Source organism: Hermetia illucens, chromosome 3, assembly GCF_905115235.1.
Source record: "Hermetia illucens chromosome 3, iHerIll2.2.curated.20191125, whole genome shotgun sequence".
In the NCBI taxonomy this organism is placed as follows: domain Eukaryota; kingdom Metazoa; phylum Arthropoda; class Insecta; order Diptera; family Stratiomyidae; genus Hermetia; species Hermetia illucens.
This window is the reverse complement of record NC_051851.1, coordinates 5,261,973-5,288,302: the sequence shown is the minus strand read 5'-3', so window position 1 is coordinate 5,288,302 and position 26,330 is coordinate 5,261,973. Positions and strand designations below refer to the sequence as shown.

The 26,330-nt window shown below is 47.0% G+C and overlaps 1 protein-coding gene across 1 annotated transcript; it reads right to left on the bottom strand.

Annotated features, from left to right (window-relative positions):
• Window positions 1-6,162: 6,162 nt before the first annotated feature.
• Window positions 6,163-26,153, bottom strand: LOC119652451 (serine protease hepsin-like). The gene is made up of 6 exons (XM_038056596.1): window positions 26,048-26,153; window positions 7,279-7,321; window positions 7,050-7,218; window positions 6,767-6,984; window positions 6,512-6,705; window positions 6,163-6,453 (listed from the first exon to the last, which is right to left on the bottom strand). Exons 1-6 carry the CDS (start codon window positions 26,093-26,095, stop codon window positions 6,268-6,270), a joined length of 858 nt encoding a protein of 285 aa, XP_037912524.1. The 5' UTR covers window positions 26,096-26,153; the 3' UTR covers window positions 6,163-6,267.
• Window positions 26,154-26,330: the final 177 nt, after the last annotated feature.

Here is a 26,330-nt window from a genome sequence, read left to right as displayed (position 1 = left end):
GCCATGGGCTTACACCAATCAAATCAAATCATGATACCGCATCAACCTGCCACTAAAGCTTCAGAAAAGTAAAAGGGGGTAATTCGATAATTTCCACCTTTCTTTGTAGTAGACAACAACGAGACTTTCAAGGCAGCCAAATCCAAGATATCCCATGCCCTTCCTGACAGTTGCCTGATCAAAAAATCAGGTGACGCACAATATATTCTGACTTATTCCGCAAAAGGCTAATCGACAGCCAAAAAATCTTGATGGAGAACCAAAACAATACCCACACACTTCCCTCTCGGAAAATTAGAAAGATTATCCTCCGAAGCGTTCACTCAACTTTCTTCCCTTAGGAAATTGTCGATGAACTGAAGCTCAAGGGGCCTCGAGCACCACGAGCGCCAAACCCTCCGTCATGATATAAATTAAACCTCGACCTGTGGCTGGACGCATTCAACCCCTTGATCACTGGCGATCAAATTAGCTGCATAAAATCGATACAGCATACCATCGTCCGCTCCAAGCAAATTAAAACCAAATAGGTATTGCAATCCAGAAACTGAGATACAGGCGATACGGCAACAAACTGCCACCGAAACTACTCCCTATGTTAACGGCGACCTGCTACATGGTCCGGGCAAATGTCCGCAGCTTCCAGAACTTTAGAACGTTATCAAGTTTGAGCTATTCCTATTCGAACATAGTTGGCAACTACATAAACACCCGCTCTGGTTCGCTCATACATTGGTGGTTGCTCCATCGATTCGTCACCAATTCACATTACACCATGAACTTGGCCCATTACACCCCAGCTCTTCCCACCTTCAACAAAGGATACTCTCACTCCAAACTCGACCTCATCAGCAGAAATATTATTGTCATCCCAAATCTCAAAACTTTCCTCACGTCGAAACCTTCTCTGCTATCGGCCATCACGATACCATAATCACCATCAGTTCGTGACTTCCAGAAAACCTCCTATCTCCTACTCCGCTCCAATAGCCAAGTCTCCAACGATACCAATGTTCATCACTGAAGCAATTCAGCAAATATGCGACGAACTGATCCCGACCCGTTCCCTCAACTACCGCAATATAATCTCTCTCGCCGGTGATATCTTTCAGGATATCAAATGTAAGAAGTCCCTCCAGCGGAGATTAGGCTCCTAGATAAAATCCAATTGTTAATAGGGCAATCAATGAGAGGGTACTGACCCTTTACATCATCCACCTCCACAACCACCTTGCTAACATCAAACTAAACCCTGCGATATACAAGAAGCTTAGAAAAACCTGTCCATCTCTGAACTGCTCTCACGCGCATCCTTCCTACCTCGACAAGCCAACACGAACCCTTATTCCCAGCCAACCCGAAACTCGGAGAAAACATCCCACCTATCCACTTCGTCAGTCCAAACACCGTTGCGGCCTCAATAGCCGCATTCAAAATTAAAAAATCGGTCGGAATCGACAAAATATCCTCCAAGAAATGCACCCCTAGCATTTCCGTAGTAACCTGACTGAATTTTCCTTCGCCAAAGTCTTTTGACGGATCATAAAACTCCACATTGACGAGCATTGTGATGCCAACAACTCACTTTCTGACATCTAATTCGCCAACCGACCTAAATAATCAGTTGAGCACGCCCTCCTCATTTCGAAATTGGAGGTTCTTCTGGGTCTAAACGGGAAAACCCCGACCATCGCTTATCTCCTCGTTCTAAGGAAGACTTTTGGTAGTGCGGACTTACCTTTAAGCATTCTGAGGTCATAAAGTTCCATCTGTACCTCTACAAGCTAATCTTTAGCTTCAAAGATGAACAGAAATCGCAAATCCATATGTATTTACGTCCTGGTGGCCTTAGGTGAGTACCCGCCACGTCAGTGTAACCTAAGACACGAATTGATTTGGTGACCATAATCATAGCCCGCTGCAATAAGCCCAACGTCACCGGTATATACTGTGTGTAGGCTTTCATACTGGTGGATGCAAGATCTACCTAAAGTCTCTACCAAACTAAGGAGTACACCACCCGAGTTGTACAGCGCTACTCCACACTAGAGCCAGGAAGGACTCTGTCCGCGATATGGACGTAACAACAATCCCCATAAAACTCCAACAAGGGGGCCAACCACAAACAGCTCCCCCCCCCCCCCCAGACATATGAACTGGGAAGACTATTCCCATAGTACCAGATAACCTTTGGTAAAGCTTCGAGACTGAAGCCATTTTAAAAAAGTCCCCGTTCAGACTGGGGTCTGATCGCCCAAGACATTGGAGCATGCGCCTACTACGTCATACCCTACAAATCAAGGTTTTCTTGGGCCCCTTTTGTACCGATTTGGTCGAGAGGGTCGCTCCTCCATCTCCTGCCTTGCCACCTCTGAACACTAAGTTCATATCTCTCGGCACCGTGTCCTGCTGGCATCCCACGAGTATCAATCCTTTCTGCCACCCTCTTTTTTTTTTTGTTCACCACCACCACATCCAGAGCCCATACGCAGACCAATTGATCCCCTATACTTCCATCAATAGCAGCTCGGTGGGTGAGCTTCGCCTGGTAAATTCTTATTTAGACGAGCTTTACCACTACTTCCTTTCCCTTTCCCCGAAAGGAAACGACTCCCAAATCCTCGAAGTTGAAAAATCATCCTGTTTCACGGAACCTCGGCAGGCTCCAGCAGTGTGTGGGATCCTCATCCATTAAAACCACCTCCACTTTCTCCTCCTTCCTTCCTTGCAGAACGGCCATTACGCATTACTTCGTGGGAAGGGCTAAGTCTTCCGCAATTCGCGGCCTCCTCATGCGTTCCGCTGTTCCACCTGAATCCTTTCCATTACGGAGTTTACCGCACACCAGTTTGCCTCTGATTTCAGGGCTTTCCAGACGACGTTCTGAGCACTTATGCTCACTTTCAAAGGGGCTTCCAGACTCCTTTTCTCTGAGTAGCAGCAGAACATAACATGCCCCAGCTCCTCAGATCTGTAACCACATTCAGGGCAAAAGGAAGAATCATCCAACCTGAATTGGTACAGGTATATCCTGTAGCTACCACACCTTGACAGGAATTGAACTGGTTACGAATATTGACGTGTCCCCTACATTATATATTTCTAACAAATTACTGCGAATAAATTCCAGGAGGTACACACCTCTTCGATTAATGTCGCGACTTCCCCAAACCTTATAGTGGGCATTGCCATCACAGCCGAGACGAAGTGGTAGCACCTTCCTCTCGCAGAACTTCGCAAGACTAATGACTAATTCCGGTGGAATGCTATTGTCGTCCTGGGAATTATCACGACTGCCTTTTGAGTTTCTCCCCTGGCTACCAGTGAGACTTCGACAGCCAGGAGGTCTCCAGTTTGAAACCATCGCAGGAGGCCTCCAGTTTGAAGCAATCGATTCAGAGGGCAACCCAACCAAACATAATACTAATGCTATCGTCGTCAGCAAACCGCGTTTAGTCATTTTCCCTGCTCGTGTTCTGGGCCGACATGGAGAATCTTCTGAATGGTCATCGGCACTCCCCACAGCCAACAAAGCAGTGCACACTATCACTTATAGCCGTTTTGAGTCTAATTTGTCCCACAACACCATCGGGGCCGGGGACGTCTATTTCTCCCGCGGCTTTCCAGTTTATTAGAGAATGATCCTTTTCCTTAATAAAAATGGAATTTCCCTGACCAATCTGGCGTGCTGGATTCTTCCATCAATAGCGTTTTTGTAAGTGGCCTAACCCTTCTCAAATTACACCCCAAATTGACGTTGCAATTGCCGAATCTGAAACCTCCGTTTCGTTGCAGGAAGGTCCTCCCGAAGCCCCGTCCCACCAGCGGTGTGAGAGCGTTAGATTGAGAAGTATACTGGCTTCAGCACCTAAAGATCATGTTGGTTATCTGTCAGAGGATACAATGTTTTGCTATTCAGGATTCCTTCCCAAGAAGTCCTGATACTTCAATCTCGGCACGGACGGTATTCTCTTGACGTATCGTTTCAAACAACCCTCCATAGTGAGACTTGGCTTTGGCACATTATGAAACCAAATACATAATACGTTCCTGGATCAGTTACTCTTTAATTTTAGAGAATATTTTCTGCCAGGCTTCCTTTACAATTCTGACTGTTCCGACCAAATTAATACCTTTATCTAAACGTACTGATTTTGGTGGTCCTCTTCAACTCGTAAACCTCCGAAAGGTACGCATTGGTACTAAGGCCCGAGCAAGTCCCTAGATGCAGAAACCAACGCGACCACATAAACTTTTACTGGTTTCGCATTCAAAACTGCCCCGTTTTGATCTGGAAGGGACCAGATAAGTCAGTGCCCACGTTATCATTCACGAGGTCAGACGATACCCGCTTTACAGGAAAATCAACCATCCTGGAGGCGGCTACCAGCTCTCCAAATCTGATGCATCTAATGCATTCTCTGATACACTTCTTTATTCGTTGTTGCAACGCCGGAATATAAAATACTTGGCGAATCAATAGGTCTGGCAGATGGCACTTACCTAAGTTGATAAGGTGCCTTTAATCATAAGGATTTAGAACCTGAGTCAATCTTCCGCCACCTGCATCTGTCCTCTGTGATCTTCGATAAAATGAGATGAGGGATTCCATCCAATGAGACTTTTCCACCAGGTAGCCCTTCTGAATTTTTCTTACCTGACTTCCAAACATGGTCCTCTGTTGGTTCCTAATTGTCAAGTGCTCTGACTGCTGCAGTTCCAGAATTGTTAAGGGTACTGAAAGTCTAGTTTTCCACCTTAGACGCCTGACAATTGTATTCACCAAACACTTCCATGACGAGAATCGTGTAATGAACTCCGCTGGCTCCAGCTTTTCTATGGCCACATACCCTTATGTGGCTTCGACTACAGTGAAAAGTGTCGTTGGGAGTTCTCCCTTTAGAAAAGCCACCTAAACTATTTTTGTACATTGCCATTGCCCCCGTTAGTGCTTGGAGCTCTTCTCCATTGTCTGAGTATTGTCCTCCTCCTCATTCAGCTTCTCCTCTTCTGTGGGCAGCGGGGTCATTTCCCTGCTCGGACCTGCCCTTTCGACCTCTTCGATCTCCGCGATTACTTCAAGAACCTTGGTGTATCCTCTCAAGTATCCTGCTCTTGCTCCCAAGTATCCTGCTCTTGGTTTCTCCCTAGGCGGGTGTACAGGTATGCTCTCAAATCTGTATTTGATGGGACAGTTAGGACATTGATGGCCCTCAGGGAACGGTCGTCTACCCCAATTCGCCCTCCTACTTGCTTCTAAATACTCTCCATAATCGTGTGTGGAGATTCATGTTTTGAATGAAGAGAAAGCGTAGAAGCTTCCCCGTCTCAATCGCTGCGACTTCGGAAAGGTAAACCCTCACCAAGTGTGCCCCTGATATATCATCCCCAGCACGTGTCGATAGTTAAGTCCCCTTCCATCCTGGCCGTTTAAAGCCTATAGTACAAAACTTGTCCGAAAGGGGATGCCGGTAAGTGTGAGCTCCTTGTTCCACAACTCACACATCTTCATGACGAACAGATCCTCAATTATTTCCTGCTTCTCACGAGTGAGTATTTACTCCGGCAGTTTCCAAGCTCTTTTCTTCATTCATCATTGCCCCGAGATTTTCTCTTTCTTGGGCTCGAGTTCAGGTTCCTAATGAGCATTTCCCTTTTTCAGGCTTTCTTGGCTCCGATGCTAAAAGTTAAGATCTGTCCTGAACCTTTTTTAGGGCCTCCTCTGGCTTCAGGCCTTCCTTTAGATAGCGCTGATACATCCTTCCTAAGTCTGATATGGTTACTTCAGACATATTCTTGCTCGTCGTTGCCTTTTGAGTGGGGTCCTTTGTTGATCTCCTTGATCCTTCAATTCCTCCCTTCTTGAATGTAGCCACCTGGATCTCAATGTTTTGTGGAGAAGTGCCGCCGCCTGATGGGCCGATTTTTGAGCTCCGTTTTCAAGGAGTATGCGCACAGTCCTGAAACCATTTGGGAACCATTTCCAATAGCCAAAGGGTCGACCCCTATTCGAGGCATTGTTAGTTTTCGACTGAAATAGATTTTCAGGATTTAGCACGTTGCTAGCCCACAAATGTCCATCTCTTGCGACAAGAAAGGAATACATTGAGCGTCTGTGACAACTTATGTAAACTTACATATATAATGAAACGTCCTCTAGTCTCCTGCATGAAAGCAAACTATATTCTATGAAAGGTAACAAAACAAAGATTTCACCATTGTTGAATCTGGAGTATGATTGTTAGCCATCTTTTAAATTCAAATAATTCATACTGGCTCCGCACAAGTTACTGCTTCCTTCGTGATACTTTTAATCCACTCGATATATGTTGATACTCTTGTATAAACCCCGGCCGAATTGGGGACAGCACATCTGAAACCGAAGGACACAATTCCAATTTGCATAAAGTACGATGAATCCACTTCCACCAAAAGCGGTCCGCCACTATCACCCTTTAAAAAAGCAAAAGTTATTTTCAGTGGACGGAATTTCACATTATCATAATTATACCCCACATGAGTCTTCAGGATACGAGGATGTGCACATCATCATTCGTGAGACGTAATATCCACGCATTGCCCCATTCTTACATTTCCAATCGGAATAAACGGTAACTGATCCTTCTCGCAGATTATCAGGATAACCCCCGTCAAACTCCACTCTACCCCAACCAAGGATGTAAGCTGTTTTTCCGGCAAAATCAGCTTTCAATGGGAAAGATTAATGGAGAAGTGACTATAGATGATGCACAAAAGTGGTACTCACTGGGGGGATCACTTTCTACCAGACAAATTGGTTCGATGTGACCATTGAAAGGAATTTCTCCATTTACTGTGATAACAGATATATCATTCCAGCTGACGCCCTTATTCATTTCATACTCGGGGTGGATATCAAGGTCGTCGAAATCGAGCAGCAAACCACTTGGTTCTCTAAAATCTACTACACCCAAAAGGACTTTCCAGTCATTCATCTCACCTCCCCTAGAAAACATAGTGTTCAAAAATTTGATATAGCCACCCTCTCGCTTCTAACATTTCACCCTTACATTGTGAAGCAATGTGCGGCAGAGAGAATGTGCTTATGAGTAATTACGGATCCTCCGCACATAACGTAACCTGTATAATCGACAATTCCTGCCTGCCAAGGATATGCATCGGGTGATGCCAATCTGCCATTCACGATGCGCTCTTGGAAAAGTGGTCGCTGGCCGCATTCTGATGAGTAAAAATTTGAATTAAATTCCCTGGAAGACCACAAGAGTATCTTTAACTCACGGCACGTGTCATTCTGTACAAAAGCTTGGTTGAAATCTGAAAACTAAAAAATAAAAAAATTAGTTAAAAGATTGTAATAAACAAAAGATAAAATTAGAATGCACAGATAAATAAATAAAAAACCCTTGTCCCTCCTAATTCAGAACGCAATCCAACTCTCCCTCTACCTCCGGAGATAGGAGGCCTTATCATGATGGAAACGAGGGGACTGCCTTTAGACTGGCAGGAGACCCGAAATAGAAACCTCAACGAAAAAAGGGGGTAATTAGGGAGCCCCCACAACTTTCACTCCGGAGTCAGTTTTTCCGCATAACTCTCACCCCAGGCCCGGATTTTCTCTCTACGGCCCTGACGATTGCAGCACTGACCAAATCAAAATACTGGAGTTCTCGGAATGCTCGCTTTCTCCAATGCCTGTGGGAATTCCAACGATATAAGCTGAACATTCTAGGCCTAAGCGAAGGAAGATTGTGGCACTCTGGAGAGTACTCCTTTCCCACTTGCCATTCTAGAAAGCTTGGCTGTAGTAGACGCGAATCTGGTGTCAGGTTATTTTTGGCAGCTACCGCAAAGTACACTCCCGCAGACCTTCCAGCAGCAGTTGGCCATCGCACCTCCATTTGGTCTCCTAGGCCGATGCCAAATGGCGACCTTTATAGACACCCCAATGATCATTCCTATTCAACTCATACAAGACTTTGCCCATTTTTTTTTTTGTTTTATTTTCCCAACCCTGAATCTCGAAAAGGCTTACCACCAAATCCCAGTAGCAGGCGAAATTTCTAAGCCATCCTATCACCTCAGGCGGCGTATAACCCGACCCAGGCACCTTGCAAGGTGCCCACCGCCAAAGACAGTCAAAGGCCTTTGAAGGTTCTTAGGTATGGTAGACTGCTTCCGTCGTTTCCTGCCCGAAGCCATTCACTACCAGGCATCACTTAACCCCTTCCTGTCTGGCCCTAAGACCAAAGATTCATGGCAGGTTGTGCTGTCTCTAAAACCTGTCCAAGTATTTGAAACCACCAAGCAACACTTTTGGCATTCCCTTAACCGAATGCATCCCTAGCCGTGATCGTCGTTAGCTCAGACAGTCGCAATAGGCGCTACTCTTTACCAGATGTTGAATCAAAGCTAGCAACTGTTCGGATTCTTCTCAAAACAGTTGAATTCCGCTCAACATGATTACAACGCCTATGACCCAATGCACTTTATGCCAATGAAAGGAGGAACAGGATAACCGACATATTAGCGGAAACGGTAGATGTCAAGAATTGAGAATTCAAATAAACCTCAATCATTGCAGGACCGCAGCTCCAACCACTCAAACGTTACCGAGGTATCTTCATCTGATAGCTGAGGAGGCCGTTTGCTGGCCCTACACCCAGTTGCTTCGGAAAATGGGGCATCTGGGTGGGGACAAATTTTCCTCGCGAACCCACCAAGTTGAAAAGGCAATTGACCACGCTTACGGCCAATGTGGTCACACTAACGGTCGCGAACTCCTTCAACGGTCACTTAAAAAAATAGACGTTCGGGTAACCACACACCACGGTCCGTATCGAACTCCGGCGTGTAATGGTACCAACGTAGGTTTCCAGATCAGGCCACGGAATGTCCCAGCCAATACACTTTTCTCGCGACCTCGAAAGAAACTAAGTTCGCTGAAGACACTACCACGTCTAATCAAATTGCAGAAGCATGTTGCCTTGCAGTCTACGACCCTCTCCAGACCGAACAAGCTCTTTCCTCAGCAGTTAAAATTAGCGGCAGCAAACTCCACGCCCATCGCAATTTGCAGCTACAAGCAAGTAGTCGTGAGTCTTGGCTTGCATCGGACCTTTTCGTGGCACTTAATTTTGGCTGACATCAGTGTCCTTATATTAGGTGCAGACTTCTTGTGTCACTATGGGCTGCTGGTACATATACAGCATAGGTCCCTCATAGACCCCACAACCGCTCTCCTCGGTCCTCAAGGAAAATTTCAATTTACTTGAATTACAACACTCTTCCCATCATTTTTGAGGAAGTTGCCGACCCACATATTTGCGCACTTTTCCAAAATTATCGCAACATTCTTCTCGAAGGTGCGTCCTCTACCACTCCAGAAGCTCGCTGTTGCGCATAAGGAATTCAAGAACAAATCAGGCCTTCCAGCTCCAGTTGGTCATCACCATTTCATTTGGTCCCCAAGCCCAATGGCGACCTTACGAAGACGATAAATGCCTGAATGCTCAGACGATTCTGGACCGGTACCTCATTCACTCATAGCAAACTGTCGTCTTTTCTCGTCCTTACGCCTCGCTAAGGCCGACCACCAAATCCCTGCCGCTCTCGAAGATATTCCAAAGATAATATTTTGCACATCTTTTGGACTCTTTGAACTGGCGCACTGAACTACGAAACTTGCACTTCTGTTTCGTCTAATTAAATGAGATTCTGGTCGCATCTTCCATTGAGCCTAAGCACTTGGTGCAAGTCTCAAGTGCATTTTTCAAGGCCTCCTAGATAATGGTCTAATTCTCAACATTGACAAATGCAAATTTCTCCAGCAATAGATGAAATATTTAGACCATTCTATTACCCCTGATGGCATTCAACCTGATCCAGATAAGGTACAAGCGATCATGTGCTTTCCCCTGTCAAAGACGGTCAAACACCTTAGAAGGTTCTTGGGCATAGTAAACTTCTTCTTCTTCTTCCGTCGTTTCTTGCCCAAAGGTTTTACTTAACGCCTTCCTGTCTGGCGCTAAGACCAAAGATTCGCGGGAGGTTGTGTGGTCTCCAGAAACCATTCAAGTGTTTGAAATCACCAAGCAACAACTGGTAGGCGCTACACTTTTGGTATTACCCAGAGGAGAATGCATCCCTAGCCGTGTTTTTTGATGCCATAGACATCGCAGTAGGCACTACTCTTCACCGGATAGTGAATCAAAGCTGGCAATCGTTGGGCTTCTTCTCACAACAGTTGAACCCCGCTCTATAACATTACAGAGCCTATGATTATGCCGCGTATCTGCGGATCAAGTGCTTCCTTTAAAAATAGGCCATTCACATCGGATACTCAACATGTCTCCGGTAAAGAGAACCTATTCGCTAACGCTTTTTCCCGGATCCCCGAGAAGCCATATTTTCTCGCTGATTTTCGTATGGCAATGTTTCGCTCGGTGTATGATCTTGCTAACCACGGTATTTGGGCAAGGAATCAACAAGTCTCCAGTAAATACTTCTGGCCGTCCATAAACAAGGACATTAATTCTTGGGCCAAACAGTGCCATCGCATGCCAAAAGTGTTAGGTCGCTAAACCAACAAAGCACTTCCACACCATACACCGTGACATTGTTGGCCCTTTGCGAGACTCGATTTATGTGGTGACCTGAAACAATATCTCTAAAGGACATTGCAGCATAGTCATGTCCTGAGGCCCTATGTCGAGAATGTTCCCGCCGTAATAATCACAGGCCAATGAATGTAATTCGGATCTTCTCTCTTCTCGGAGCTCTAAAAACTCTCGGGATTCAAACGCCAGCGGACAACCACATACCATCTGCGGTCCAATGGGATGCTAGATTATTGGCATCGGACGCTAAAATAGCATTTTAGCCCACAACGAGCCATCCTGGTCGCAGGTCTTGCTTTCCATTCTGCTTGGGCTCCATATAGCCGACTGCGAGAAGTTTACGGCCAGCCTTGCCAAGCTGGTGAACGGGAAGAACCTACAACTCCCCGGCGACCTGAACCTCGACAAGAGAGACCGGATTGTTGCGCCTACAACGGGAGACCGTTCCTAAATAAAAGTTACCTCCAACATCTCGTCAAGCACAGCCAGCGCAGCGGTCCACACCCCTCGAAGTTTCCACCCACGTTCTGGTGAGGACTAATGCCACTCGGCGTCCACCGCAGCCACCATAAGGTCCTCGAGCGTGGAGCGTTTGCTTTCAGTCTGAACGTCGGTGGCAAGCCAAAGACAATCTCCTTTGACAGGTTGAAGATTTTCTTCCTGAAGGCAGATGACACTTTTTTCAAATTTTTCTTTCTAACCTCACCATTTGCCCGTTTCGCAACTGATCTCAGAACCACGACCCGATCCAAAAAGTATTAACCGAGACCTTCCATTTGATACCCCGCATGCCTATATTCAGTGAGCGTAAGGAAGGGAGTCGATTGGCTACGAACGGAAAAGAAAAACTGAGGAGGCAATTATCATTTCTAACACTGGCAGTATATTGTATGCAACGTACTGATAGCACCAGGATTGGGAGGATCCAGAAAAGGGGATCTCATGCTTAAGCAAAGGCGAAGGATTCCAACGTCAAGTCCAAAATTTACTTGGTGAGAGTGCTGCGAATCGTTCTGAAGTCTTTATCCATCGCAAGGTCCTAAACAAGGTTACTTTTAGGGCAGACATTCCCTTTGCCTTACAGAGCAATTTAAGCTTTACGATTTACAGGAGGCATCTATTGTAAGCTCCAGAAAGACTATGGAGGTATGCAGACGGCAACTATCCGACTGCCAGCAGATGCAGCGCATAAGCTGCTGGGAACGTCCATATTTAATGAGTATTTGAAAGCCTCACAACAGCATCCAGATCACGACGAACCGACCCCGTTTGTGAACGGGACAAAGGCTAAAGAAAAAGAAGGAGAAGAATTAATCGGTCGCCTTGAGCAAATTAATTTGATGGGCTGATTCACGCGCCTCTTGCATGGTCGATCTAACCCAATGGAAATAGTGCGAGGAAAAAGCTCACATTGCCCCCAATGAATGCTGCACCATGGAAAGGAGGTCCTAGATAGTAGGCATACTACCAAAAGCGGCAAGTGTCCTGAGCCTCCAACTGGGTTCTTATGTGGAAAAATCGACAGCATCTGTCGAACAGGTCCTCGAACTCAGCCAATGTCAAAGTTCGAGGACATGCTGAATAAATTGGCCATGGACGCGAAAGACGAACACCAAAAAAGTTGGAAGTTCGCTGGACAATCAAAGAGGGCGTTGTCGTTTGATCAAGTTGATAAACACCGGAAAATAGGATCCAATTCAGTTGTGGACCTCATTTTTGTTAGTCCTTCACTAGTTCGCAAAGTGTCCTGGAACGTCAGTGAACAAACCACCCAAAGCAATCACCAGGTAATTGTCTTTGACCTGAAGGACAGGCAAAGCAGTTGGGAACCTACACATCCAAGAACACGTCAAGTTGGTCGGCGAAACTAATTGACGAAGAAACATATACAGACGTTCAGAATACTATACCATGGACGCAGAGAGAATCAGGTATATCAGGGAGTACATGGCAACGGCATGTCACTCAACGAGACATTATACTTTCCCCAGGAAAAGGGCTAACTGCGGGTGAAACAGTGAAGTGTCTGATCTTTGAATTGTGCGTCATCGGGCCAGACGAAAGGTCCAGAGACCAAAGGGGATGACTAACCGCGAGATGGAGTGGCGTGCCTACAAAGAGCAGAGGTGGATATGCCTAGGCAGTACAGGGTAGTATTTGGAAAATAGAAAGGTCAAGCCGCTCTGCATATCACATGTCCCGACCTCCTAAAATTCGCTCATAAATTTCGTCATTATGTAGGCTACGGAATCGTCCATCCTCATGTAGGGGGCCAAAGATTCTATGAGCGATACCATAACCGTCCGGTTGTGGATAAAATAGGGTTCAATAGGTTACGGTGGGCGGGTCACTTAACCCGTATGGATGAGAATGATCCCACCCGGAAAGTCTGTAAGGGCAATATCTATGGTAGAAAAAGAAGACGAGGCAGACCCTACCTAAGATGGACCGATGACGTAGGCCAGGACGCCAGACAGCTTTTAGGGATATGGAATTGGTGGACCTCGACGCAAAACCGGAATGTCTGGAGTTCCTTATTAAAGCAGGCCTAAACCGGATACCGGTTGTTGCGCCATTGATGATGATGATGACCTTCTCTGGCTTCACGAGAAATGCAATACACGGGAAGATAGAACTAGCAGGTATTGCGCAGTGGTTGCCATTGATATCCAAAATGTATTCAGTTCAACCAATTGGAACCTAATAAGGTCTCTGACGATTGCCCAGTTAGTTAGCTGCGCTTGTCGATAGCTATCTAACAGGTGTAAGACATGAATGATGGGCCCAGGGAGTACACTGCCTCCACGTGTGTTCCACAAGGCTCTGTGTTGGGAATTTTATTGTAGAACATGATATATACCGATGTCCCCAGCGTTACAGTTTCCAAGGAGTCCACGATAGTGGGTTACGAAGATGATATAGCGGTGATTACAGTTGCAAAACGTGTCGCCAACGTGGAGTTGCATTCATCGGAAGCAATCACTGCTGCAAAGGAGTGGCTGGAGAATGCAGGTATTGCACTTTCAGAGGACAAAGCAGAGGCGATGCTTATCACGTAAAGGAATAACTTGAAAACCGCATTATGGTGTCCAATGACCCTGATAAGGATGGCGGCCAGTTGTCATGGCCCGTAATGTCCAGGTACACTAGCATATTCCAGGCGGAAATTTACGCCATAGACACATGTGTTTCCTTTAATCTGCAAAGGAACTACAGGGGGCAGAACATAGCTATTCTCACCGATAGCCAAGCAGCGATCAAGGCACTTAGATCCAACCAGGTGAACTCTAGACTGGTATGGGAATGCCTTGAGGGACTGAATACACTCGGCTCGTCCAACAAGGTCTGGATACTTTGGATTCCAGGCCATGCTGGGTTAGAAGGCAATGAGGTAGCGGATGAACTAGCCAAGAAGGGAGCAGGGATGCCTTGACACGGGCCATAACCCTTCTGTGGAATCGGAAACGGTTTCATGGCTATGAATCTAAGAAACGAAGAGAAACGGTTGAGGAAACTATATTGGGCGGGCCTACCAGGGTCCAGGGTGCTTATTGGGGGACACAAACCCATGCGTACAAAGGATTGCTTAAACCTCACCAAAGAAAACTCCGAATCATAGTGGGAATTCTCACTGGTCATTGTCGGCTGAACTATCACCTAGGGAAGCTAGGGATCTCTACGGACACTGCCTGCAGGTTCTGTGAGGAGGAGGACGAAACCTCTATACACGTCCTGGGACAGTGTGCGGCACTTGTGCAATGTAGGTGGATACATCTGAGAGAACACTTAATACCAGATGCAAAGCTGAAACATCTGGAAGTGGGGAACATACTAAAGTTCCTAACGGTTACAGGCCTGCTTGAGATACTATGATCAACAGGTACACTATAACCAGTAAAAGGGGCACAATAGTTCTTCAAGGACGCGGTGCGACTTTCCCTTAACAGAATAATAATAATAGCCCAATGCCAAATGGAGACCTTGTGGCGATTATAGACACCTGAATGCTCAAACGATTCCTGCCTAATACCCCATTCCACTCATAGAAGAATTTTCCCTCTTTTTTTGTTGCGTTTTCCCAACCCTGAATCTCTACAAGGATTACCACCAAATCCCAGTAGCAGGTGAAATTTCTAAGCCCTTCTATTACCTCTGACGGCGTACAACCCGACCCAGGCACGATGCAAGCGATCGCAAGCTCCCCTTAGAAGGTTCTTAGGTATGGAAAACTTCCACCGTCGTTTTCTGGTTGAAGCCACTCACTACCAGGCATTACTTAATCCCTTCCTGTCTGGCCCTAAGACCAAAGATTCATGGCAGGTTGTGCTGTCTCTAAAACCTGTCCAAGTGTTTGAAACCACTAAGCAACACTTTTGGCATTCCTTTAACCGAATGCATCCCTAGCCGTGATCGTCGTTAGCTCAGACAGTCGCAATAGGCGCTACTCTTTCCCACATGTTGAATCAAAGCTGGTAACCATTCGGATTCTTCTCAAAACAGTTGATTCCCGCTCAACATAATTACAACGCCTACAATCGTGAAGGTGCGGAGAGAAAGGACATGTGACCGGGAACCCAGTGCATTTTATGCGAATGAAAGGAGGACGGGATAACCGGCATATTAGCGGAAACGATAAATACCCAGAATTGAGAATTCAAATAAACCTCAATCATTACAGGATCGCAACTCCAACCACTCAGTCGTTTGTTAGGCCCATTGTACTATCCCCAGAAATTGCCCATTCATTGGTCTCCCGTCCGCGTTTGCAGGTTTTTGTGAATCTGAGAACATTCTCCAGAGTCAGGAAGTGAGCAGATTCTTCGTTAAAGAAAGCCTTACAGAGATGCCTTGATATAATAGCTGAGGAGGCCGCTTGGTGACCCCACACCCAGCCAGTTGCTTCGGTAAATGAAGTAGCTGGGTGACGACAAATTTGCCTCGCGATTCCGCCGAATTGAGGTGGTAATTGACCGCGCTTATGGCCTGACGGTGGCTGTGAATGCTTTGCGTTCGAGAGAGCAGTTGCGAACTCGTTCAACGACCAACACGAAAAATAGGCGTTCGGGTAGCCTCACACCGCGGCCCGTATCGAACTCCGGCGTGTAATGGTACCAACGCAGGTTTGCAGATCACCAGGAAATGTTCCAGCCCATACACTTTTCTCGTGACCGCAAAAAAACGGAGTTCGCTGGGGGCACTAGGACGTCTAACCGAATTGCACCAGCATGTTGCTTTGCGGTTTTCGAATCTCTTAGTGGGTGCGATTTCCTGATAGACACAGGCACGGAAGTCTCGCTCCTCCCCGTCTCCAGACCCAACAAACTCTTTTCTCAGAGACTTCTTGTGTCTGTATGGGCTGCTGCTACATATGCAGACCCCAACAACCTCTCATCGGTCGTCAGGGGAAATTTCAACATGCTCGAATAACAACACTCTTTCCATCATTTTCGAAGAAGTTGCCGACCCACGCATTCGCGCACTCTTCCAAAATTACCGCAACATTACTGCCGAATGTATAATAATATTTCTCTGCTAGTTGACCATGATGTTCGGCACCACATCAACACTACTGATTCCCCAATCTTCTCGAAGGTGCGGCCTCTACCACACCAGAACCTCGTCGGTGCGCGGAATGAATTCAAGAACTTGTCAGGCCAGGTATATGTAGACCTTCCAATAGCAGTTGGTCATCCCGAATGGCGAATGGCGACCTTACGGAGATGATAGGTGCCTGAATGCTCAGACGATTTCGGATCGTTCCATTTATCCAACACTTTGCGCAGTACTTAGTAAACTGTCGTGTTTTCTTGACCTTGCGCCTCGCTAAAGCCGACGACCAAATCCCTGTCGCTCCCGAAGACATTCCAAAGACGGTGATTTGCACACTTAATTGAGTTCACCCACTGCATTACGAAACTTTAACTTCTGTTTCGTCTAATTGGGCATTACAGCACAGTCATGTGCTAAGTCACCCCCCCCCCCCCCAACGCCAGTTGATAACCACAACCACCCGCGGTCCAATGGGATGCTAGAACATTGGCACCGGATGCTGGTCTTGCCTTTAGTTCTAGTTGAGCTCCGTACAGCCGTCCGCGAAAAGTTTGCTGCCAGCCCTGCTGAACTGGTGTACGGGAAGAACCTTCGACTCCTTAGCGACCTGGACTTTGACAAGGGAGACCGAATTGGAACGACTAAAACGGGAGCCATTTCCAAATTAAAGCTGCCTCCGCCATCTCGTCGCACGGGCCACACCCCTAGGGAGCTCGAACGAATTTTCCACCAACGTTCTGGTAAGAACTAATGCCACCCGGCATCCACTGCCGCCATCATCGGGACGTTGGTGGCAATCCAAAGACAATCTTCTTTGACAGGTTATTCTGCGACCGCGATGCGTTGGTGTAGGACAGCTTAGCCACCGTGGCCTCTAATACAACTTAGAAATGGGGGTTATTAGCACCACTAACTGGACTCAAGGAGGGCCGGTTCCGTTCCTGAGAAGTTCGACGATTATGGGATCTCCTCTAATATGACCCAAATAAACTCTCAAAACATCCGGGGCGATGAGAAAGGATCAAAGAAGACCCCAAAAATTAGTCATTAAACGGGAACGCAATCGACGCAGGTGAGGCCAAACCATATACTTCCAGATGGTGTGGCGAAACAGAAAGGCTCGAGAAAAGAGGGAGGAAAACCGAAAAACAAAGATCGTGTCCCCAGTTTGAGGAAGGGCTCTAAAATCTCGATAGGTAGGAAGTAATGCCTAAATCGCTAGTGTCAGCAATGGGCCCATCTCCAAATGAGAAGAACCTATCAGTTGAGCTACATGGAGCCGAAAAATAGGCTAAAAAAAGGAAAAATGCTTCGGATCCGCCCCGAAGCAACTATCACTGGAAGTAGGTCGCACGCAACGTAATATGCAAGGTGGAAACTAGCCCCGATCTTAAAGACTTTCGAGAAAATGAGAACAGGATCCGGAGGATTCAAAACAAGATCTCAAACTTGAGCTGGAAAGATTAGGCGAAATCAAAGCCGAAAGTTTCCACAGCCAATCCAAAATTTACTTGGTGAGAGTGCTGCGAATCGTTCTCAAAAACATGAAGTCTCTATCCATCGCAAGGTCCTAAACGGGGCTACTTTTAAAGCAGACATCTCCTTTGCCTTACAGGGCGATTTAAGCTGCACGAGTTACAGGAGGCATCTATTGTGAGCCTCAGAAAGACATATAGAGGCATATAGACGGCAACCATCCGACTACCAGCAGATCCAGCACACAAACTTCTGGACATTGGGACCGTCCATATTGAATGAGGCTTTGAAATCCTCGCGACTACATCCAGATCAGGCGTTTGATAGATAAAATGGCGCCACCAATCACGACTAACCGGCCCCGTTTGTGAATGGGACAAAGGCTAAAAAAAGAAAAATAGAAAGATGTCTGTCGCCTTAGAGAGCAGATCAATTTGACGGGCTGATTCAAATACCTCTTATATGGTTGATCTGGCCACCGGAAATAGTGCGAGGGAAAGACTCAAATTGCCTCCAGTGAATTCTGCACAATAAAAAGAGGTCCTTGATAGTAAACATATTACCAGAAATCCATATGTGGAAGAATCGGCGGTATATATGTCTATGTTTGCTGTGCTTCTTCAATCTGTCCAGCATATCCTTGAACTTAACCAATGTCAAAGTTCGAGGACATGCTGAACAGAAGGAAAGAGGGTGTTGTCGTTTGGTCGCTATTATATTGGCGATAGTCAGGTTGATAAACATCGGAAAATAGGGTCCGAGGATCTTGCCAGTCAGAATAAGGAGCACGTCAAGTTGATCTGCGAAAGCAATTGACGAAAGAACATGTACATATATGAAGGTCCAAAACAATATACCATCTACACCCTCGGAGACAACCTTGTATATCAGGGAATGCATCGCGAGGCATACGACTCATCGAGACTTTATACTCCCAATTGTTGTGGCCAATTACTTACCTGCGATTGTCGATAGCTACCTAACAGGGAAAAGGTTTTGGTATGACATGAAGGATGAGCCCAGTGAGTACACTGTCTCCGCGTCTGTTCTACAAGGCTGTATTCTGGGAACTCTATTGTAGAACATGATGTTTACCGATATCCTCAGCGTTCCAGTTTCTAGGGACTCCACCAAAGTGGATTACGAAGATGATATAGCGGTGATTATAGTTGCATAACATGCCGCGAATGTGGAGTTGTATTCATCAGAAGCAACCACTGTTACAAAGGAGCGGCTGGAGATCTGGAGGTCTTGCACTCTTGGAGGGCAAAACAAATGCGATGCTTATCGGGCAAACGTCGTAAAGAAATGGCTTGAAAACCAGGAATCAGATACTTTGTGGTGATGAGAGATATTAGGCTGAACTTCAAGCAACATTTGCAATATGCTCGCATTATGGTTTTCAATGACCCTGATAAGGATGGCGGCAACTGTTGATGGCCCGCAATCTCCAGTAGACTGCTTAAAGCTAAACTTGTAAGCTCAGTACTGCTGTACAGAGCGTCATCCTGGAAAATTGCACTGCGTACATGCAATGCCCATAAGATAAATGCAGGAATACCACTTTCAGAGCATAGTATAGTAGCTCTAGTAAACACGACTCTGACGGTGGTTCAGTTTCCTTGCGACCCTTTCATATTGAAAGGTTTGCTGAAACCGATAATTCTGTCCTTTCTATCACCTATTCTCCCGAATGGTGTATTTTTAAAAAGGGGTCTGTACTGACCCAAATATGTCGTTTGGGAAACTATCACCCGGTTTTCTATGAAAGTTGAACTTGTCAGGCTCATTCCGTTTAAGGACTTTGCACAGCCTCTTATATTCACACTGGACGTTTCTGAAGGTTAACCAGTCTTCATTCTTACTACTCCGCTGAACTTTTTCCAATCCGTTTCCCTAGGATTCCTTCTGTCTAACTGGGTGGGACTTCCTCCAGCATCCGCCAGTCTCTGATCAACTCTAACATCTTCAAAATGCAAATTTTTAGGTCAATTTAATTCACCTCTTCTTGGGCCACTGCATGTAGGCGGACACTCACATTCGCAATCATAGGACCAGCTGAAGTGATGGAATGAAATAGCTTCTTCCCTCGAGGATCAGATTTGCTACTACCCCAAAAATATGTCGACCTTCCGCATCACAATCTATTTGGGGTTCAAGACCACTTGATTCCGCATACGCCACCAGATCCCTTGGCTCTTCCATCGGTAAAGGACTCAAGAAATATAAGAGTAAATATATGGAGGTAAATATAGTGCATCCCCTCTTTCCATTAACCTGGTATTGTAAGATGACCACAACTACGAACTGGGTACTGAATAGGCTCTTGGTATTGCGCATTCTTCATCGCAAAAATCCAAGCCTCCTTTACTGATCCAATACCACCGATCTTGTCGGTTTGAACCCAAGGCTATCAGAAAGATATGAAGGCAATCCTATAGCTTTCTCAACGTTCCTAACAACATTCCTGTGTGGAGTTGCCAAATCTCCCATCAGGCGCGTCCCTTCGTGCAGATAAGGGAATGCTCGGCGAATGTGTCATGGCCATGCACATGCACGCATCCGGAGATGTACGTGTATGGGCATGTTTATGCGCAGGCCGGGTAGGTGGGAAGTAAACGCCCACCCGTGGATAAAAATTGGCTATGGGAAGGATACCCAGAAATAAAACTAAACATGGAGGAGCAGAAGAAGAATGAAGTTACGGTGCAGGGCTTCGGAAACCCAGTACCAGCGGTTTTTGGGAGTGAGCAAGCGGGTTCCCGGCCGTCGACATCCAACGACCGCAGTGCCTCAGTAGTGGGAACCTTGGCTACTGTGGCATCTAATGTTACAAGCGTACGGGAGGAACTTGAACTGGCTCCAGTGATGGACCCGTTCAGAAGGAGCTCGATTTTTCGCAGATCCCCTTCCGCACGGGCACAAGCCCCCACGATCGCCACCCCCAGTGGGAAGCGTATAGCGGAGTCTTCGATGAGGAAGAATCACTGACGCCGAATCACTCGAGCGATGTTTTGGGCAATGATCAGTCTGGAGCTGCCTTTACTGCCCTCGGTAAAAAGATCATGGAGCTGTGTGAGTTTATAAAGGAGCGCAGGAACATTCACCAAAATATAAGGGCCATGATAAGAGGCATCCGTTTGACGTACGGCAAGGCCCAGGATGAACGAGTAGGGAAGTCGCCGATTGGAAAAGTGAACCAGGCAACTCAAGTAACGCCGGTTCAAAACACAAAAGGGGAGAAACCGGGGAAGAGGCTACGCGAGAAGCTGAATGACTCAACAGGCCAGCAAACCCCGAAAAGAAAAAGGACTCAACTCCCAAAAAGGCGAAGTTCATGAAAAGTACGTCTGAAGCTGCCAATGAAAATACTGCAGTGGCTACCCCGAGAAAAGGGATTGAACCTTCAAAGGCGGATGCGGAAACTTGGAGGAAGGTAGAACCGCGGAAAAGAAATTATCGGAGGAAGATTAGACCGGAGGTGATTTTCATTTCCAAACAGGGCGAAGGGTCATACGCCGACATTCTCAGGAAAGTGAAGGCAGACCCCGAACTCACCAATTTGGGAGACAATGTCAGCCGCATTAGACGGTCCCGGAAGGGAGATCTTATGTTGGAACTTAAGAAATCCAAGGATGTAACCGCGGACAAATGCTTAAGCCAAATCGGGAAGACATTAGGGCAGGAAGCCGACATAAGAGCTAACAGGCCGGAGATCACTATAATCTGCAAAGATATAGATGAAATCACGACGAAGGAGGAGGTTCGCGAAGCGTTGGAGAAACAGTTCGATCTTCGACTACAAGAGTCAGCGGTGAAAACGCTAAGGAAAGCCTATAGGGGAACACAAACCGCCATCATCAGCCTACCAGTAGAGAACGCACTCAAACTGTTAGCAGCAGGGAGAGTGAGAATAGGCTGGGTTATGTGTCGCCTTAGGAAACAGGTGGCGTTAAAACGGTGCTTTAGATGCCTTGGCTTTGGTCACATTGCGAAGTCATGCACTAACCCAAATTACAGATCAAAGCAATGCAGGAGATGCGGAGTGGAAGGCCATATCAGCAAGGACTGCGGAGCTGACCCAAATTGTCTACTGTGCAAAGAAAAGCAGGGTGTGGACCATCGGCACATTGCGGGTAGCAGCAGGTGCCCGGAATACAGAAGAGCCCTTAGCACAAATCGCAGATGAGGTTGATACAAATCAACCTCAACCACTGCGAGGCGGCGCAGGATCTATTCGCGCAAACCATCCGCGAGAAAAACATCGATGTGGCCATACTAAGTGAACCATACCGAAATCGCGGTGGTAACGTTTGGGTCAAAAACCAAACGCGCCAAGCAGCGCTGTGGACTTGTGGAGAACAAGCCTTCCAGGAAATAATGGAGCACCCAGGGAGGGCTTCATCAGAGCGAAGGTGAAGGGCATCCACATCTACAGCTGCTATGCTCCACCCAGCGCTACACTCGTCGAGTATGAGCGGATGCTTGCTGCTGTTGTTTTGAATGCAAGAGGACATTGGCCGATCATAATAGGAGGCGATTTCAATGCGTGGGCTCTTGAATGGGGCAGCCGGATAACTAATGTCAGGGGACGTGTTCTCCTCGAGGCATTCGTTGAGCTGGGCGTGGTACTGGCGAATGTTGGGTCTTCGTACACTTTCCGGGGAAGGGGCCTGGGGTCTATAGTGGACCTGACATGAGTGCCACTTTAGCCAGTAGAATCGCTTGGCATGTCAGTGAGGACTATACTCACAGCGACCACCAGGCAATCTGCATAGAGATCAAGGGCGGATCGAGCTCGAAAAGGAGTTTTCGCAGAATGCCGGGTGGTATACTTGGCTGGACAGTGAAAGCTTTCGAGGGGGACACGTTTTCCGTGCCGCTCAAACCCAACATATCCCTGAATGGTACGGCTAGAGAAAATGTCACCCAAATCATACGACGGGTGACGGAAGCATGCGATGCCATGCCCAGAAGGCGGTTGCTCGCCAGTAAGCAACCCAACTACTGGTGGAACAACGAAATCGCAGGCTTGCGAGCCGCATGCTTCCGAGTAAGGAGGCTTTAGCAGAGGCACAGGGGAAAACCCAAGGGCGCCGGTCGAGAGGAGGCATACAGGCAATTGCGTGGCCGCCTAAAAGAAGCCATTCGAAGGAGCAAAAAGGACTGCTTCAAACAGCTGTGTGACCATGCCGACATAAGCCCTTGGAGCGAGACCTACAGAGTGGTAATGAAAAGGCTGCGGAGATTACCCCAGGTGACCAGTCCGTGCCGCCTGAAACAGATTATTACCACTCACCACGAAAATAGGAGAAGACAAATGGTTGTCCAGCTTAAAGAGGGCATAATACCTCCAGTAACTGTCGAGGAGCTGCGGGAAATATATGGTAGGATTGGTGACAACAAGGCCCCAGGTTTGGATGGCATCCCCAACCGAGCTTTGAAACTGGCAGTGAAGACTAGGCCCGATCTTTTCGCCAACACCTTCGAGGCGTGCCTAAAAGAAGGAATATTCCCTGCCCAGTGGAAAAAGCAAAAGTTGGTGTTGCTTCCGAAGCCTGGCAAGACACCTGGAAACCTAGCGTCGTATCATCCTATCTGCTTGTTGGATACAATGGGGAAGATGATGGAGAGAGTCATCTACAACAGACTCCTGCCCATCGTCGAAGCCAGCAATGGTTTGTCGGAACGCCAGTTTCGTTTCCGACGCGCCCACTCTACGGTGGACGCAATTGGCATGGTGGTAAACCTGGCAAAAGGTGCACTGATTTCTGGCGGCTGCTGTGCCGTGGCGGCGTTGGATGTCAAAAACGCATTCAACTCGGCCAACTGGAATAGAATTAAAGGGGCGTTGGCTGACATAGGTGTCCCCGGATACTTAGCAAATTTGGTGGAAAACTAACTCTCAGAGAGGACTCTCTGGTACGGGACGGATGAGGTCCCCAAAGAGTACATTGTCACAGCCGGGGTACCACAGGGATCGGTACTTCGTCCCCTGTTGTGGAATATCATGTATAATGGGGTGCTTGCTCTTCCCGTCCCAGAGGGGACTACGATTGTCGGCTTTGCTGATGACCTAGCTGTGGTTGTTGCAGCAAAACACCCAGAAGATGTGGAGGTTTACGCAACGGAAACAGTGAGAGCGGTAAAGTCCTGGCTAGAAAAGGCCGAGCTGACCTTGGCGGACGCGAAAAGGTAAGCGGCCTTGATAACGAAACGCAGGAAAAATAACACTGTAAAAGTGGAGGTCGGTGGACATACGGTCGTATCAAAGCCGGCTATCAAATACCTGGGGGTAATAATTGACACCAAATTGAGTTTTAGGGAACACCTAGAGTATGCATGCCAAAAGGCAGCCAGTGCCACCACGGCACTTGCAAAAATGTTGCCAAATATTGGTGGACCGAAACATTGCCGGAGGTTGGTGCTAGCCGAAGTGGTGCGCTCTATCCTGCTCTACTCGTCGCCTGTGTGGGCAGAGGCGCTTGCAAACTCTCAGAGACGGAAGCAGGTGAACTCGGTTTACCGGCGGATGGCTTTGAGGGTTTGCAGTGCTTTTAAAACCACATCAGATGAGGCAGTATTGGTGGTGACAGGCATGATCCCGGTTGACATTCTGGCCAAAGAAATGAGTGTCCGGTACAATGCAAGACATATGGAGGGACATGCACAGCGTAGAAATGCGGCAAGGTCAGAGTCGCTTGATCTCTGGCAACGCAGATGGGACGAGTCTACGAAAGGTCGGTGGACGCACAGGTTCATTCCCAACATTAAGGTGTGGCTTGAGCGAAAACATGGGGAGACCAACTACCACATTACCCAGTTCCTCACAGGACACGGTGGTTGCTACAGGCAGTATCTGCACCGCTTTGGGTTGGATGATTCTCCGAACTGTCCCAGATGCGATGGCATACCGGAGGATCCAGAGCATGTGATGTTTCACTGCCCACGATTTGCGATGGAGAGAAGGAGCTTAAACCAGGTGCTGGGCAGGAGCGGGACCCCGGAGAGCTTGGTTACTGAGATGCTGGAGTCCGAGGAGAAGTGGCTTGCGGTTAGCTCCGCAATCATCCAAATGCAGGAGGAGTTGCTGAAGGAACAAAGAAGGAGGTAAGCTGCAAATAGGTGAAGGATGAGTGCCTAAGAGCAAACCTACCCCGCGAAGTAATACCTGAATGGTGGTCCCGCGGGGCTGGGGCTGGAGAGACCGGGGGTGGTTTTCAGTGGGTGTGAATCCCACACGCGCCCGCTGTAGTTCCGCCGTTCGGGCGGCGGAGCTGCGGCGGACGTGTCTTTCTAAGATTTTCCACCTCCGTGTAGGCACAAAAAAAAACAGCAGAAAGGAAGAGCTTTGTCTGATGAGTAAAGTTAATCCTATATGTAAATAGCTAGAAGCATATGTCACGCAAGGTTTGAACCTCGTTGATATCACCAGATTTTCCTTAAACTCTTCTGCCTAAAACTCGGTCCCCTCACGATCGATTTCTCTCTCTCTCCTGCAAAGCAATGTTCTGTTTTCGATTTAGCGCCTTCAGTATCGAACCAGTTCCATTTATGTCACTAACTTCCTATTCTTCCACTTCTTCAGTTGAAGTTGTAGAAAAAGGTTCTTACAGGTAAGACCTAAACTGTAGTTCCTTTGCCAGTACAAGCTCCCATACGGGGATTCTACCAATGTATGCCCTATACTCCGGGTGCAAATTCATTGAAGATAAGCTATAATGACTTGGACGATGCTCAATAGACCATTCGAATTGGCCTAAGTCGACCAGGAGGGCGGAACTATCCCAAAAAAAACTCAAAAGATCGTTAAATCAACTGTTAAGGACCGCGCGCAGAAGCTTCACTGAAATCCTAGAGGCGCGGACTTTGAGGTTCCCACCAGTTCTTGGCTTCTTCAAGCCACAAAATTCGAGGTTGAAAGAAACTTCCGCATGTGTCATTCTGCTGGTCGCCAGAACTAATGGCTGAGATTGCTTGCTAGAGTCACTTTAAGGTAACTTTATCAGTGCACTCCAAGTGGAGGAGCCCAGCTCCTGGTTCCAGTATTTTTTTCACAGGTACTGGTACTCTCCCGCTGACCTTCTGCCACCAAGTGAAGGCTCTCAACTGAAGTGGAGAGTGAGCTTTTCATAGTTTTTTGCAGGGGAAGCCTTCAAAATCCGCATCTCGGCATGGGGAGTTTCGAAGTCTATGACTTTTCAGTATTAGAAGATTCCATGTTTGGTCACTGTTAGTTTAGTAGCCAAGAAACTCCACAGCTACAAAGTTGGGTTCTTAGATTCAAGCCTCAAACAGTTTCTTAAAAAGAGGATATATGCCAACGAGGGGCTTCCTAATGTTTGATTAATCCCATGAGCTCTTACTGGAATAACGAGTCCCTTTTAATATTAATATCTACTTACATAAAAAATTAGAACTACTGCGTAGATACTCGAAAATCTTTTCAACATAACTCCACGATCAGATAGTCCTCGACACCGAATAGAAACTAAAAAATAGAAAAGCAGAAATTGAAAAATTATGGAATGCGGATGCGATGATTGCAAATCTGATTCGGAGAGAATCCAATCATAGCGTGACAAACTAATTTCTTGGTTTAATTCCTCAATCGATCGTAGGCTACATTAAGTTTGATGTTCATTATTTTCATCTTAAAAAAAAATATGTTGATATTAAAGCATATTA